Here is a 16,715-nt window from a genome sequence, read left to right as displayed (position 1 = left end):
ACCAGAGATACAGGAATTACTCAATATACATGTAAATGCTATGTAATGATTTAGATAGAGCCTGACATGTATAACCAAATTGGCATTAGAAGAATTTAAAGCCAAAAAAAGAGAGAAATTACACATGCATGCACCGATAACATACATATGTTCCGTGTACATCTGAACTTCACAGACCTCTGGTTATTAGTCATAAACAAGGTGAGAAGATATAATCCATTATATTACATACCTTCTGGGATGCACTGTCCAAGGACAAATTTATACCCTTTGCAGCACTTCCGCCTAAGAGACAAACAAAATGTGATATGTTAAAAATAAAATTCTTTACAATTAGCGAGTTTGAATGAAATAACTTGTGCCCAGGAAGAACTGAGGCATAAAGGAAAGTCAGGGTAGAGGGAATCTGAGATAAAAAGAAAAAATATTATCACTACCATATGACCACACCTTTTCCCCACCTAATACAGGACATTAATCCTTTGAATCCTATGAAGTGAATTAACCCTGAGACTTCAAGATATTTATATTAAATGATTAGTGGCTTATCATCCTACAGGTCAAGGATTCACATGACTTGCTAATTATGAGCTAATTATAGTAACATAAGGCTAATTATAACATAATGATTGAGAATTACCATATAATAATTAGGTAACTAATTATTATCAAGCCTGGGACTGGAACCCAAGCATTCTTACTCCCCACCTCTTTTTTTTTTTTTTTGAAAACACCTGTATCACATAAGGTACCTAAAGATACCTAAAGTATCTGAATTTTAAGAACGGCTAACAGGCAAATTTTAACATAAACATCCAAGACTTACATCTCTGCCCAAGAAATGGCACCATCAGTTCCAAATGCAAATCCCCAATGTAGGGACCATATCTCTGGTATGGAGCTGTGACCTCCTAAGAGAGCTGCCCCCTCTGCAGATAACAACAATAAACTCTGGACAAAACAGAAGCAAACAACTACCTGCTGATTCTGGAGAGTTAAAGCAGACAGATTTAGGAGGAGAGCTGAAAATTTCAACAAGGGACTGACAGAGGGTAATCTTCCTGCTTTTTAGGGCTTTATCCTGTCTGCAGATCACAGTTGCCATGTGGAAGTTAAAAGTCTCAGAGAAAACCTGCAGTATTTTTTGGCCTGGTCAAACAGAGGACAAAGCCTTGGGATCCAGAGTCATGAGAAACTGAGAAGGAATCCTGGAAAGGATAGTGCTAGAGAAGGAGAGCCCGGAATTTTGTGTAGAAACTCTGTCCAAGTCTCTGGTAACCCCTAACCCATGTGGGTGAGAAGGAGATCCAAAACATCTCAGCTAAAGACAAAAGGGGCTGAATGAAGACTTGAGCTGCCACTTCTACAGGCCAGTTTTCACTTTTTGTCTAATCAAGTTAACTGTCTGCTAAAAGGAAAATATCAATACTCTTTGGATGAATATATCAGGATGCAGGGTCTCTACAACACAACGTGTATAAATGTGACCTATTCTCAAGGGAAAAGACAATCAATGGTGTGAACTCTAAGATAACCCAGAGATTGGAATTATCAGACGCAAACATATAACTATGTTCAATGATATAAAGGAAGATATACTTGTAATGAATGAAAAAGTAGGAAATCTCAGCTCTCCATCTCTCCAGTCTCCATCACTTTTCCCTTCCCTTCTCTCCCAGCTGGTTTCTAAGTAAGCTTCCCTTTACCACTTCCAACATCAGTGTATGTTAAATCAGAGAGCACGAATTAACCAGGGCCCTGGGAATCTGCAAATCTCAAGAACTTACCAAGATATTTTGAGTTGACTATAATGGTTAAACTACCATTAAAAATACTCTTCTTTATAACCCTAAGAGAAATCAGATTCAAGGTTATTCTCATCGCAATGTCATTCTGACTCATTTGCATTTGGATATGCTTTCCAGGTGGAACAGAAAGGGATTAAGTTTAATAGGATCTACCAGCTAGGAACTGCATATCACCTGCAACCTATCATACCACCTGTATTAACATGTCATCTGTATATACGAATCAGGGGCACAAACCACTGATGTGGAAAATCAGGCATTATCTGTGTCTTAAAGTAAGTTTCCACTTTCATCAAATGGCTAGAACCTTCGACCGGACTAGACAAGACCTTCTGTCTCTAGTAACAGCATTATTTTCTACTTTTGCAAGTCAGTGTAATCTTACTGGTCAAATCAATTTTTGTGAACTGGTGTGCTAAGTGAATGACCACTCATAGGAGAAACTTAAGCAATCTCTTCCCCAAGCTTTAAAATTTTTATTACTTTATACAATTTATAAACATCACATCTAGTACGAGAACATTCTGATGCCTAAGTGGGTTTAGCAGTATTACCTCATTCCTTCCTGTAACATCTCACTTGCAGCCCAGATGCAGCAGATAATCCTACTTCCAAAGCAAAATAAGTGGGCTTCCATTATAAAAACAATGGCATTTGGGATGCTCCCAAAGCAGATTTGAGTGAAATAGCTAAGCTCAACCCCACCCTCAACAAAGGATACATTTGCCTGCCTGTACTTGTCCACTCAGTATATATTATTTTATAATCTCTCATTGACATATTTTATGTTAAAAGGAAATACTTATGTGTGTGTAATTTACTGGTATGAGCGATCTGGGGCAACGTCCAGAGTCTTCCAGTTAGACCTAATTCCCCAGTATCTGCAACCACATTGTAATTTTACATGACAGGAAAAGCCCGTGGGGTATAAATTTATGATGATTATTATTTGTAACAGTGGTAGAAGACCTACCATTACATTCTATGAAATAAACTCTGCCTAGTTTTCCATGGTTTAAGAAAGTCCAAGTTCTAGACTTCCCTGGTGGTGCAGTGGTTAAGAATCTGCCTGTCAATGCAGGGGACACGGGTTCAAGCCCTGGTCCGGGAAGATCCCGCACGCCACGGAGCAACTAAGCCCGTGGGCCACAACTACTGAGCCTGTGCTCTAGAGTCCACAAGCCACAACTACTGAGTCTGCATGCCACAACTACTGAAGCCTGGGTGCCTAGAGCCCGTGCTCCTCAACTAGAGAAGCCACCACAATGAGAAGCCTGTGAACCGCAATGAAGAGTAGCCCCTACGTGCCGCATCTAGAGAAAGCCCGAGTGCAGCAACAAAGAACTAATGCAGCCATAAAATAAATAAAATTAATTAATTTAAAAAAAAGAAAGTCCAAATTCCTAACAACCAAAAAGAAAACTGGCTTAACAGAGCATTCATTAAAATTTCACGGATATTACTTACTGTATTACTTAAGGCTGTCCTACAGAAAACTATAGGAGGAAGCAGTGTGCTAGATGATTCGAAACTCGAGTGATTGATGAGAAAGTTGGATGGAGGGGCAAAACATGTGCTTTTGATGCATCTCAAGTATAACACCACGTTTAAACATGTGGTTCTATTTGTTTGTTTCTACCTAAGTGGCACATCTAAGGTACTGCCTCTGAGATGTTCTATGGCATTTTAAAGTTCATGCAAATGGATGAAATCCTGATAATCTGTTTTTCTACATCTAAGACATTAAACTTGGGCACTCTAACCTTCCTGAGCATTTCAAGGGCTTGGGACCATGCACACAGTGGAGCCAAAAGTCACCTGTCATTTCCTTTTTTATGGAATTAAATAACACAGTGATCTGATATGCTTTCAAGAGGCTATGGAGCTCTGTCAGAAAATCTGAGCTTCAGGATGGACATGCTTCATTTAAATATCTGCTCAGCGAAGAACTAACTTCCCCTTGGCTGTTTTTTGTTGTTGTTTGTTTTTTTGTTTTTGCGGTACGCGGGCCTCTCACTGTTGTGGCCTCTCCTGTTGTGGAGCACAGGCTCCGGACGCGCAGGCTCAGCGGCCATGGCTCACGGGCCCAGCCGCTCCGCGGCATGTGGGATCCTCCCGGACTGGGGCACGAACCTGCGTCCCCCGCATCGGCAGGCGGACTCCCAACCACTGCGCCACCAGGGAAGACCCCCCTTGGCTGTTTTTTCTTAACTGCATAACTAACACTCTCTCTCTGCTCAAGAGGAGGAGGTCGGAGGCTCCACTGTACCCTCCCGGGAACACGGCATTATTTTGCATATTAAACACCCAGCAATCATAAATCACCACATAAACAATGAAATAGTCCAAAGCATCACAAAATAAACACTGGCCATACATGTTATACTGTTTCAGAGATTACTTACAACATAATTCACGTATAATGAAGCTGAGCCAGCCAAACTGAAATCTCGTTATGCAAGCACAGACACTTTTTAGATCTAACTGCGAGCATGGCTGTGCGGTTATCATCTTTTAGAAAACAAACTAAGACAGGAAAAGCTCAACTGGAATCAGGGGAGGCAGTCCTTAATACGCTTCACGTTGTCACAACGTGGTTTTTCCAAATGCAAATGCTTTTCTCATTTCTTGGCAAGGGGAAGTGGCGATTAGATGGTTGTTACATAGAAAGGGTGACATCTGGTAATCAGGAAAGTCTGTGGATGTTTCCCCTGGGTGCCCCTGAGTATTAACACACATTAAAAAATCATAAATAAAAACTATGCAGCCAGAAATATATCTCACCAGCCAAGTGTGTGTGAAAGCTTTTGGAAGGAAAAACTAAATCGGGAAAATGAAGATAACAGAGATCTCATCATCCAACTGTCTGCTGTGAGTTACCAGATTCTCGAAAAGAATTAAAAAACAACAACAACACTGCCTACAGAATTAGAGGGCCAGAAGAAGGGACCTCAAAAGGTCAAGTGAGCTAGTAGGCAAGACGTATTTCAACACTCGCTCCAAGGCAATAGTAAATTTTCCTAAGATTTACTTGAGGTTTCCTTTGCACAGCTGCCTAGACATGCACCAAATATACCAGGCTTTTTAAAACATGAGAGAAAGAACTACACTTTTTAGAGAAGTTGGTGCCAAGCTAGATGGAGCAAAGGCTTTGGAGTTAAGCAGACGTGGCTTACAATTCTGCCTCTGACCTCTGAAGAGCTCGGGACGTGGGCTTCCCTGGCGGCGCAGTGGACGAGAATCTGCCTGCCAATGCAGGGGACACGGGTCCGGGAAGATCCCACATGCCGCGGAGCAACTAAGCCCGTGGGCCACAACTACTGAAGCCTGCGCGCCTAGAGCCCGTGCTCCACAACAAGAGAAACCACCGCAATGAGAAGCCTGCGCACCACAACGAAGAGTAGCCCCCGCTCACCGCAACTACAGAAAGCCCGCGGGCAGCAAGGAAGACCCAACACAGCCAAAAAATAAAGAAAATAAAAATTTTTTAAAAAATTAAAAAAGTTTTAAAAGAGCTCGGGATGTGACCTTGGGCTCATTTCTTAAACTTGCTGAGCTCCAGATTCTTCACGAATAAAACATGAACAATAAAATTTGCTTTATAGGATTAACAAGGATTATAGATAATAAAATAAAGGTGCCTAGAACGGGGTCTGGTTTGGGATCAGAATGGTGTTCTAAGTCGCAGCTTTATGAACACAGCAAGAAAACAGCAAAAGCAACTCTTCCCAGATGCTTTCCTCTCATGACTCATCTCTTTCTTCCATTTCTTAGTCAACGGCGGATGCCATCGCTTCTTCCAAAAACAAGAGAGAAGGGGAAGGGGGGAGGGAGAGAAACTGCTGATTTCAAGATGATAGAAAAGTAACATTTTTGTCATCGTCTTCTTTCACCAGTTAACTCCAAATAACAAGGGGAACAAGAAATAAAATGCAAACTCATATCCCATGGATTTAGGAGACCTTTCTAACTCTGGACCATAACACGGTTGTCCCTCGGTAACTGCAGGGCTTGGTTGCAGGGGCCCCGATATACCAAAATCCACGGATGCTGCAGCCCCTTATATAAAATGGCAGAGTACAATGAATACAGTTGGTGCCCCATATCTGTCCATAGATATGGAGAGCCGACTGTGCACTGAATATTTATTGAAAAAAATCTGTGGGCTTCCCCGGTGGCGCAGTGGTTGAGAGTCCGCCTGCCGATGCAGGGGACACGGTTTTGTGTCCCGGTCCGGGAGGATCCCACATGCCGCGGAGCGGCTGGGCCCATGAGCCATGGCCGCTGAACCTGCGCATCCGGAGCCTGTGCTCTGCAACGGGAGAGGCCACAACGGTGAGAGGCCCGCGTACCGCAAAAAAAAAAAAAAGAAAAGAAAAAGAAAAAACTCTGTGTATTAAGTGGACCTATATACTGCAAGCTCATGTTGTTCAAGGGTTAGCTGAATATGAACATAGCCTGCGGACAGAAGGATGGGAAGTGATTTTGCAAAGTGGGATAACTTCAAACCTGAGCACTTCTAGAAGAGGTGATCATGGAGAGACCAGCCAACCTACCCTGCAGAACCTCGGTAAGCCGTCGAAACTGGAGATGCCAGATACTGAGGAAAGTGGAGACCAGAAGAAAGCAAGCTGACCTGAAAGTCTCATGAGAAATTAGACATCCTGTTCCCACCTCAAACTGAAGAAGTTAGCCTGATACCCTTTGCCTACTGGGCAAGAGGCAGAAGGTATATTCTTTTGGAAAACCGTACCCAAGAGGCTCCAGACTAGGATACCAAGTAGCACCTAACCCACCCACGAGTAGATAATTCTGCCCAGGCACACAGAGTTCCCAAATGTTTTTTAAAGAACCCTTTCAGATACATGCACCCCAGTGTTCACTGCAGCAATACTTATAATAGCCAAGGCATGGAAGCAACTTAAATGTCCATTGACAGATGAATAAAGATGCGGTACGTAAATACAACAGAATGTTACTCAGCCATTAAAAAGAATGAAATAATGCCATTTTCAGCAACACGGATTATCATGCGGAGTGAAGTAAGTCAGACAAAGACATATATCAATATGATACAGCTTATATGTGGAATCTAAAAAAATGATACAAATGAACTTATTTACAAAACAGAAACAGACTCTCAGACACAGAGAACAAACTTATGGTTACCAAAGGGGAAAGAAGGTGGTGGAGGGAGGGATAAATTGGGAGTTTGGGATTGACATATACTCACTACTGTATTTAAAATAGATAACCAACAAGGACCTACTATATAGTACAGGGAACTCTGTTCAATATTCTGTAATAACCCAAAGGGGAAAAGAAGTTGAAAAAGAATAGATACATGTATATGTATAACTGAATCACTTTGCTGTACACCTGAAACTAACACAACACTGTAAAGCAACTCTAGTCCGTATAAAATAAAGATTAAAAAGATAAAGAACCTTCCAATTTAATATTTCATTCCAAGATAGTGAAGCCCTCCTGGTGATGGCTTCTAAAGGCAGACGGATGGTGGGTTCCTCACATCCTCAACTAGTCAGTCCTAAATGAAGACAGATGAGACAGAGGAAGCGTACAGCCAACTTACATCGTTTATTCTTACCAGCCCAACCGCACTGTGGTATGCCCGAGCTGGGGGCCCATGAGAAACTTCTGCCAGGAAGACCACAGACCACGGATCCCTTGGGGCTAATATTAAAGGCTGGAGCATCTAATAGTGGTCCTGGATCTTTTGGTCAAGCTCCTTAGAGTGAGGAAGCTTTCCTCTCTTCCTTTGAACTTTCTTCCTTTGTGGAAACTTTTATCGAGCTTTGCACGACTTTGTAGGAGCTACTAGAATTCCTTTCACACCAGATGACCTGAGAACAGAGCCCAACGAAATGACTCACCTCCCAGCTAGACATGCTTGGTTCCAGCCTTTTAACCAGAAAATGCTCCTCCCAGGCAAATGGAATAATATCATGTTTACTATGGCATCAGCAAACTAACAAGCCAACCCAAACAAACCTATTTATTCCTCTACATATAAGCTTGTTACCGCCAAATCTCAGTGACGATATTAAAAGACTCTTATGGAGTATTTTAGGTATAATCTGCTCTTCTATGCACAATTACTGGTGGTCAAAATCAAATGAGGAAAACAGTTAGTGGTTCCGCAAAAAAACAAAACAAAACAAAACAAAACAGAGTTACCACATGATCCGGCAATTCCACTTCTGGGTATGTACCCAAAAGAACTGAAAGCACACTCAAGTAGATATTTGATCATAGCAGCATCTTTCACAATAGCCAAAGGTATAAACAATCCAAATGTCCATCGACAGATGACTGGATAAACAAGATGTGGTATATATACACAACAAAATATTATTCATCTTTAAAAAGGAAGGAAATTTCGACACAGGCTACAAATGGGTCGAAAATGTCAGTTTGGGAAGATGAAAAAGTTCTGGAGGTGGATGGTGGTAATGCTTGCACAACAATGTGAATGTACTTAATGCCACTGAACTACACATCTAAAAATGGCTAAAATGGTAAATTTTATATTATGTATATTCTACCACATATACACAAAATGATCAAGTGAGGAAGGACCACTGTTGAAGTGATCCCTTTAACCATGAACACCCTGGTCATGGTTCCATGTGGGTTTTAATTGTGTGAATTACAGAAAAATAAATTTCTCTAAGCGCGTGTGAAAAGGTTATTCTCAGGTGGAGTTAAAGTTATAACCAAAAGGTATTTATCCTCCAAGGCTGCAAGTGATAATTTATTCATTCAACAAACATTCATCGCGCACCTACCCAAAAAGCAGAAGAGCTGGTAGTTAGGACCCTGCTCCTTGGGGATGTACCACCTGGGTCTGAATCCACGCACCGCTGCTTTCCAGCTGTGGGGCCTTAGACAAGCGATGTAAAATCCCTGTAACTTGATTTCCTTCTGTGTAAAATGGGCAAGTAATAGTACTCACCTCATTGGCTTGGTGGGAGGATTTCATGAGTTAATAAGATGCAGCTTAGGACCATGCTGGCATACGTTAAGTCCATTGGAAAATGTAGAAGGAAATGTGGTTTTCCTGCTGTGTCCTCACTGTGTTGGCCACCTTCGAGGACCCTGGAGCCCTGCAGAGGCGGGACGTGTGGACAAAAGCCCCGGCTGCAGGCTGAGAACACGTGCAGGCACCTTCACGTGATATGCCTGCCAGCGTCTCCCTATCTCCCTGGTACATCAGTGTTCCTCAGACCCCAGGGTCAAGGACTTCAGCCAAGGGCTGACTGGAGTACAGGGCTGACGTTAAAGAGATAAGAACTTGGGATTGATTAACTTCCTCTTTGCAACGATGCCAACACTAGACACCCCAGCTCCCTTCTCACACATTTTTTCCTCCTTCCTTGCCTCCCCAAATGAGTTTTCTACCTCATCAACCCTCGTTATCACCTTGTTCGTTGACTGCCTTTTCCCTAATCAGGTGATAAGTTGATCATTTCTGAAACATAATAAAAAATTATAAAAAATGAGAAAAGGTAGTTTGGTATTACCTTTGTGAAAAATGAAATAAAACAAACTTGTATCCATGTATATGCTTATATATACACAGGTGGTGAAATTTTTACAGTGAAAATGAAGACACTGTGTATTCGTGGTTCTTTTCATGCGGGTGAGCTACAAGAGGGTTCCTCATATTCGTTTTTGTGTGTTTCCGGATTTTTCTGTAATGACCAGGTACTGATTTTGTATGTAGTAAGAGAAAATAAAATAATAAAGGGGTCTTTAGGGATTTTCAGGGTGGTCTGGTACATTTCTAACGCCAGGCTTGACAACAGTTTCAGAAGCTTGTGATTTTGAAAGTTGGGTAAGGAGTCACGTTCGGGAACGTGTTTGAGCAGATAGGCACCCAGCATGACTCGCTTTACCCAGAAACTGAGCAGTTATATTTTGGACAAACTGGACCAACTAGGTTTCAACCCAACTGCTTTTGACCAAGTCACCTGGAATCAATATACAGTATTTATTAAGAAACTGCTTTAGGGATTTAGTGTGCTATTTAATAGGATGTTCATTCTTTTTGCACCTCAAATAACTGGTGTAATAGGTTTGCCTTAGGGAGGATTTTAATGGAACCATTTCCCCCGCTTGTGGGACACATTTAAACCAGTGCAGCTCTGCTCACATTTGTTCCCACGGTTGCTAATTTTCCGAGGCGCTGATAGCTGTGAATCGTGTCCTACTCCGTGGGTCGCTGTCCATGGACACAGCCTGGAAAGTGGAGATTATTCCTTGCAGCAACGTGGTTCATCGTATGCACTGACACTGTAGGACACAAAGCCCTAGTTGTTGAGTTATTTTTATTCTATTCTTAACTCTCTAAGCATTCTAGAAACACCTCAATGTTATTAGTAATATTCTAGGGTAGCATTCATCAAGAAAATCCTATCTTCAGGCACTAAAATATTCATGATAAATGAAGCAATACAAGTCATCTGTGGTGGTTTCCAATGCAGTCCAGAAGTTTCCTGACTGTTCCTCCTTCCTTCTCCTCCCACTCTGGACTTTCTCTGCAGTTTTGTTTCCTCACTCCTGTCGCTTTGGTTATTTACTAACTTCTTTATTTATTGAAGTATAGTTGATTTACAATGTTATTTCAGTTTCAGATGTAGAACACAGTGATTCAATATTTTTATAGATTATATTACATTTAAAGTTGTTATAAAATATTGGTTATATTCCCGAATGAATATAACACACTCTTTTCTCTTCTTCAAAGGTGGACCCAGCCTCAGGATCTCAACTCTCACCTCTCTGACACCTAAACTGCAAACTTCCAGGCAGCGAAACTGCCTTCATTTTGCTTGCCTGTACTTTCTAAGTGTTGTATAATCATCAGGTGTCACTTTCGTAAAGAGAAGACGTTATATTTTAAAATTCAGAGGAAAAAGTTAACTTCTCACTGCCAGCGTGGGATAGACTAGCATCCTGGAAGGAGCCAGAGCTCAAAGGCAAATAACCCATAAGCCTGTTTCTAAACATTGCCTCCTTCTTCTTTCCAAATGTTCTTTGGTCCACAGGGCTTGTTTTATTTAAGATGCGATCCTTCTCTAGAATTTCTTCGAGGGCACTAATGAGAATTTCTTTAAAACTTCTTTCCAGTTTCTAAATTAATTCTGTTTTGGGACTTCCCTGGTGATCCAGTGGTTAAGACTCTGCACTTCCACTAGGGAACACGGGTTCGATCCCTGGTCGGGGAACTAAGATCCCACGTGGTGCGTGGCCAAAACACACACAAAAAAACCAACCCAAAAAAACACCCCACAATTAACTGTTTCACTGGGTATAATATACTCTGCAGGCCCACAGGCTCTTCTCTTTAAAAGTTTTCAATTTTCTACTGACTTTCAGACATCTACGTCTGACCCTGGAACAATGTGGGTCCACCTATACGAGGATGTTTTCCAATAGTAAGTAATACTACAGTATTCCATGATCTGCTGCTGGTTGAATTCTCGGATACAGAGGAACCAATTATAAGTTACAGGGGGTTTTTCGACCGTGTGAGGGTTGGAGCCCCTAATCCCCGCGTTGTCTAGGGGTCAAGTATATTTATACTCATAAGCAAAGGCTTGGACCGGCAGCTCACACAGACCACCCCCTACCCTTACATGGGCTCATCTCCGCGGTGGGTGCACCACAAGGCTAACACGGGCCCACAGAATCCTGCGGCTTACCTCGGGCCTGGGTGTGGTGGGCAGGCAGGGTTGGCCTAAAAGTATATATTGCCTTCTATTGTTTTCCCTAGGAAAAGCCTCAAATTAACCACAACAGCTGCATTTTCAGAAAGTCATTACTGAGGCAGAGACAGCCAGCTGTTCCCCCTCCTCTACTTGCTCTTCTTCTTCTTTTGTTACAAAACCCCAAATTATAGCTGGGCACATAACCACCCAGAATGAAGGAGCCATTTCCCAGCCGCTCATCCACCACGTACGGCCTTGTGAATAAGCCTGGCCGGGGAGATGTGAGTAGCCTTGATGCACGCAGCTCTCAGGTATCACCCTCAAGTGGAAGGGGTGCGACCCTCCCCCTTCACCTTCCCACGAGTGCGAATGACCCACGCGTGACTGGCGGCGGCGTGCCGTCTTGGACAATGAGATCAACACGTCAGCAATGGGTGCATCACACACACGGAGGTAAGCGCACGATGCCGCCCAGCCACTGTATGAGCTAAGGACGCCTGAACAGTCTCGTGCAAGAGAAACAAACTTCCATCTTGTTTAAGCTATTATTGTTGGTTTCAGTTATAGGAGCCTCGTTCCTGCTCCCACCCACCTTCACACCCCCCCCCAAAAGCTAAAATGACTGAAGGAAATAAAGTCAGGGGAGAAGGCTACTGAAACGCAAAGTTAGTAACCCAAATTGCGCTTAGAGAAGACACAGCCTTTTATTCTGCTCAGCAACTGTGCATGGAGCCCTTGAGCCTTATGAAATGCTGACCCTTGAAATGTAAATGTCTGAACCTTCCTTGTAAATTACCCAAAGCTAAAGAACTCTCTGCTTTCACAGGGCTACGATCCTTCTTTCCACACAGTGGGTAGAGTTCACTGGCGCCGCTTGGCCCCCTTTCCTGCACTTCACCATGTAAATGAGGCATTTCCAGAGAGAGCTCGGTATGGGAACACGTAAACACAAGTTGCTCATTCACACTTCTGCCTGGGGTCAGTCACTTGGGAATTAAATGAGGAAGTCTTAGAGATCTTACTTGTAATGTCTTTGAAAGACAGAAGGGACCCGATTAATCATATGACCTGACGTATCCCATAGCTCACACACATAAATCCCTTATGGAAAACAAAATACAACTGACTTTACTTCAGGTGTAAGTCACTGGAGGGAGAAATTCACACAACACCAAAAGTCGGATTGCTACCTGCAGACCATTTACAGATGAGAGCAGGGATCTTCTATTTAAGATACCGAACTACATAAATAATGATCCAATGTCCCATTACAAATTTCAATTCAGATTAATTCAGAACTGGAAACATTAAGTTTGACTTAATTCAACCACCACTTAATTGAGAGCTTATTACACACCAAGCCAAGCATTTTCCATAGATTATTTAATTCTCATAACCACCTTTTTCTTTTTTTTTTTTAACAGATGGGAAAGCCCAGAATATTTAAGTGACTTGTTCAAATTAGTAGCTGAGCTGGACATGAACCCAGACTGCAGGCCTCCAGAGGCCACCTCTTCCCTGACCTGGGTGTTACAGAAGATGTGGGTGTTACAGAAGATGTGGAGATGATTAAGATTTAAATGCGGTCCTTGAAGATAACGAACGTGGGAGAAATATATATACATATACACACAATTCCGCATAACACAGGACAGAGCATTCAAAGCACCGTAACACGAGTAAAATGTATTCTCTCGGTACAGAGGCAAGAGTATGAAGTCCGTTTCAGGGGCTGCAGAAGTGTGTGGCCCACTGGAGTGGCTCCTGTCCCAGAGGATGTAGCAGGCCCCATATGAAGGGGCTCCCACGCTCGCTACCTACCAGTCTTGCTTCTCCAGCTTGGTCCCCAATCCAGCTCCTCTGTCTTGCAATCTCAGCTTCCCTCTGGGAAAAAACTTCCTGTCCTTGGCTCAGGATATCCTCAGACAGCCTTTAGGCTGTGCCTCCCAAGTCTCAACCTTATTTAATAGGAGGTTAGAGAGCCACAGTCTAGGCCCAGTTGACACATTGGAAAGAAAAGGATGCAGGCACAGAAAGGTGTTAAAAAGGCTACTGAAATATTTCAGGCAATAGATTCAGAAGGGCTAAAACAGGGCAGTGCGAATTGCAAAATGAGAACAGATTTTAAAGAAACGTTGGAGGAGTATCTATAGGATTTCCTAACACACTGGATGTGGGGAAGAAGGAAAACAGAGACATCCAAGACTAGAGACTGATTGTAGTATAGCTGTCTGGAGGATGAGGTCACCATTAACCAAGGCAGGTTAAATCGGAAAAGAGCTAAATACAGAAGTTTCTATAGCACGAATTTGGGGAAGACTAGAAGGTATTAATGACATTCCTTGTGGACATAATTGTTTAGGATGTCTGAGGCCTTACACAGCTCAAGCGCATGGTGAGGGAGGAGGTGTGCTAGAGACAGTCTTCAGAGGGACAGGTGAAGAAGATTATTGGATTAAAACGCGCGGGGGAGCTTCCCTGGTGGCGCAGTGGTTGAGAGTCGGCCTGCCGATGCAGGGGACACGGGTTCGTGCCCCGGTCCGGGAAGATCCCACATGCCGCGGAGCGGCTGGGCCCGTGAGCCATGGCCGCTGAGCCTGCGCGTCCGGAGCCGGTGCTCCGCAACGGGAGAGGCCACAACAGTGAGAGGCCCGCGTACCGCAAAAGAAAACAAAAAACAACAACAACAACAACAAAATGCGCGGGGAAGGCGTGTGCCAAGGACATGATCTGGGGAGACCTCCTCCCGGAAGAACTGGATCGAGTAGGGAAGCCAGAGAGACAAAGAGAAGGACTGGTGAGAGAAACGCTATCAAGGAAGCTGACAAACTAGACATAAGCGCTCAAGCAAATCACTGCCTCACTCTGGGTCTCTGCTTCCCACTCCGGGAAACAAAGGGCTTTGGACTAGGGTGATCTTTAATGTCTTCCCTGGATTTTACGGTGATGAAAATGTCTGTACCTTCATTGTGGTCACATGGGTGTATACTTTGTCAAAACTCATAGAACGGTCCACTTAAAATTGGTGCATTTTATCAAATGTAACTTATATGCTCCATTGAGGTTGATTAAAAAAAATTCCCTGTCTCTAAGAAATTATCCATTTTATGCAAAACTATTAATGGTAGTATGAAATATTCCATTTATGAGTATTTTTTCATCAAAGAAATATGGTTCAAAAACTGCATACCCTTAATCCCACCCCCCCACACACCCCCAGAAAAAAAAACAAAACACTACCATGAATTACAAGAACTTGTTTTAAGAAATCAGTCCCTGATCATTCCGGATGTTCGTATGAGTGAGCAGACATCTTGAAGTGTTTTGCAAACTCATGGGCAAGTAACGAGAACTTCCGGTGGACTCTCAGATGTGGCATGTGTGGTAGGTTTTGCAGGACAGCCCAAGAGCCATGGGGAAGCAGTATGGCAGCCCTGGCTCTGCTAGGACCTACAGCTCAGTAATGACCTCTAGACATTCGAGTGATGGCTCGCAGAAGTATAACACGTGTGAGTCAACACACAGCTCAACTCGATAACGATTTCTAAGGTGCAGGAATGGATGTTCCTGGTGGAAGGTATATCCATCTTTAAAACAACTTAAGCTCCTTGACGGCGGAAGCATCACTTAATTAGAAGGGAGAGCTGCCCACACCCCTGTATTGAGTCTATTCTGGAGTCTGTCATTTATTATGATTTCTTTCCTTGTTTGCAAATTTTAAGAGGTAGTGCCTTAGAGAAATAAGTATGATCTGTGACAACAAGGTATAGTTTTTGGCTCTATGATAAAGGTAGCTCTACAGAGAATACCTTCGGGTCATGGGAGGACATGTACGTCTCTATCATCATACTCAGTCTGTCTCCTCTAGCTGATCAGGGACTCCTCCAGGGCAGGAATCAAGCCTTAGTTTCCTTGAGCACTTAGTCCAATGTCTGAAAGACCAGATATTCAACACATATTGGCTGAACTGAACTTGGCCAGAACTCTTTCCTTGGGAAGAACCTATCTAAGGCACTATTTATAAGTTATGGGTTATGGCTTTATCTTCCCTTTCTTTTTATCTTTCCTGGCCCCCTGTGGGCTCTCATCCTTCCTTCCTTCCTCCTTTTCTGTATTACAAGGCACAGAAGGAATGAGGCTTTGGCAGGAGTAATGGGCAGAGAGTAAGGAGTGTGTAACTCCAGTAATGTTTCTTGCATGAAATAACGACAAATCAGTTACCTCCAGGGGCCAAAAATATTCAAGTTTATCTGGAGTAAATAATATGTGCTCTGCTGTTTGTGATCAAGACCTGGGAGATTCAGATAGTCTAGGCAAGTTGTCCAAGACTGTTCAGTGATGCTGCTGGAACCAGAATCCAGGGGATGCATGGCAACTCGGCCACCCTGTCCAGACTGAGGGGTCCCAGGACGTTCATTCTCGACCCTTTCTTAGTGGCAACATAGGCCTTGGCATTTAGGAGGCCTGAATGAATCAAAACTATTAACAAATACAAAAACCTGCAGACACTGAATGGTATCATAGTATGGACAACTCTTTTTTTTGGCTGCTTGGGTCTCCGTTGCTGCACACGGGCTTTCCCTAGTTGTGGCGAGCGGGGGCTACTCTTGGTTGTGGTGCGCTGGACTCTCATTGCGGTGGCTTCTCTCGTTGAGGAGCAGGGGCTCTAGGCCTGTGGGCTTCAGCAGTTACAGCACGTGGGCTCCGTAGTTGTGGCATATGGGCCCTAGAGCACGTGGGCTCAGTAGTTGTAGCTCATGGGCTCTAGAGCACAGGCTCAGTAGTTGTGGTGCATGGCCTTAGTTGCTCCGTGGCATGTGGGATCTTCCCAGACCAGGGATTGAACCTGTGTCTCCTGCACTGGCAGGTAGATTCTTAACCACTGTGCCACCAGGGAAGTCCTGGACAGCTGTTTTGAAGTCAGGCAGAACTGGGTTTGAAACCTGATTCCACCACTTCCTCGTTTCATAAATACAAGTTATAAACTTACACTTCAGTTTCTTCTTCCAAAAAATGCAGTATCAATATATACATCGTTAGGGTTATTTTGAACATTAAATTAGATGGATAAAGCACTTGGTATAGTTCCTCTTATATAGGAAATGGCCAAGAAAGGGACAATGATAATGTGAGCAGCAGTAACAGTAACAGTAGTAGTGGTTATTGTTGTTGT

The 16,715-nt window shown here is 43.2% G+C and overlaps 1 protein-coding gene across 4 annotated transcripts in view; it reads right to left on the bottom strand.

The window, feature by feature from the left end:
* Positions 1-16,715, bottom strand: part of CCBE1 (collagen and calcium binding EGF domains 1) — a 233,640-nt gene that overhangs the window by 42,802 nt on the left and 174,123 nt on the right. The window contains exons 1-2 of one of the 4 annotated variants that reach the window (XM_082853625.1): positions 8,785-9,046; positions 233-285 (exon numbers count right to left, since the gene is read on the bottom strand). In XM_082853625.1, the coding sequence (XP_082709751.1) occupies positions 233-285; positions 8,785-8,789 (58 nt within the window). In that variant the 5' untranslated portion in view covers positions 8,790-9,046. Of the gene's footprint in view, positions 1-232; positions 286-7,401; positions 7,480-7,702; positions 7,925-8,784; positions 9,047-16,715 lie in introns of those variants that run through there. The other 3 variants (XM_082853624.1, XM_082853626.1, XM_082853623.1) reach the window with 3 other exon arrangements.

This window comes from Leucopleurus acutus (assembly GCF_964270905.1).
Source record: "Leucopleurus acutus genome assembly, chromosome: 13".
In the NCBI taxonomy this organism is placed as follows: Eukaryota; Metazoa; Chordata; class Mammalia; order Artiodactyla; family Delphinidae; genus Leucopleurus; species Leucopleurus acutus.
Note: the sequence above shows the minus strand (reverse complement) of the source record. Positions and strands in the feature narration are given on the sequence as shown.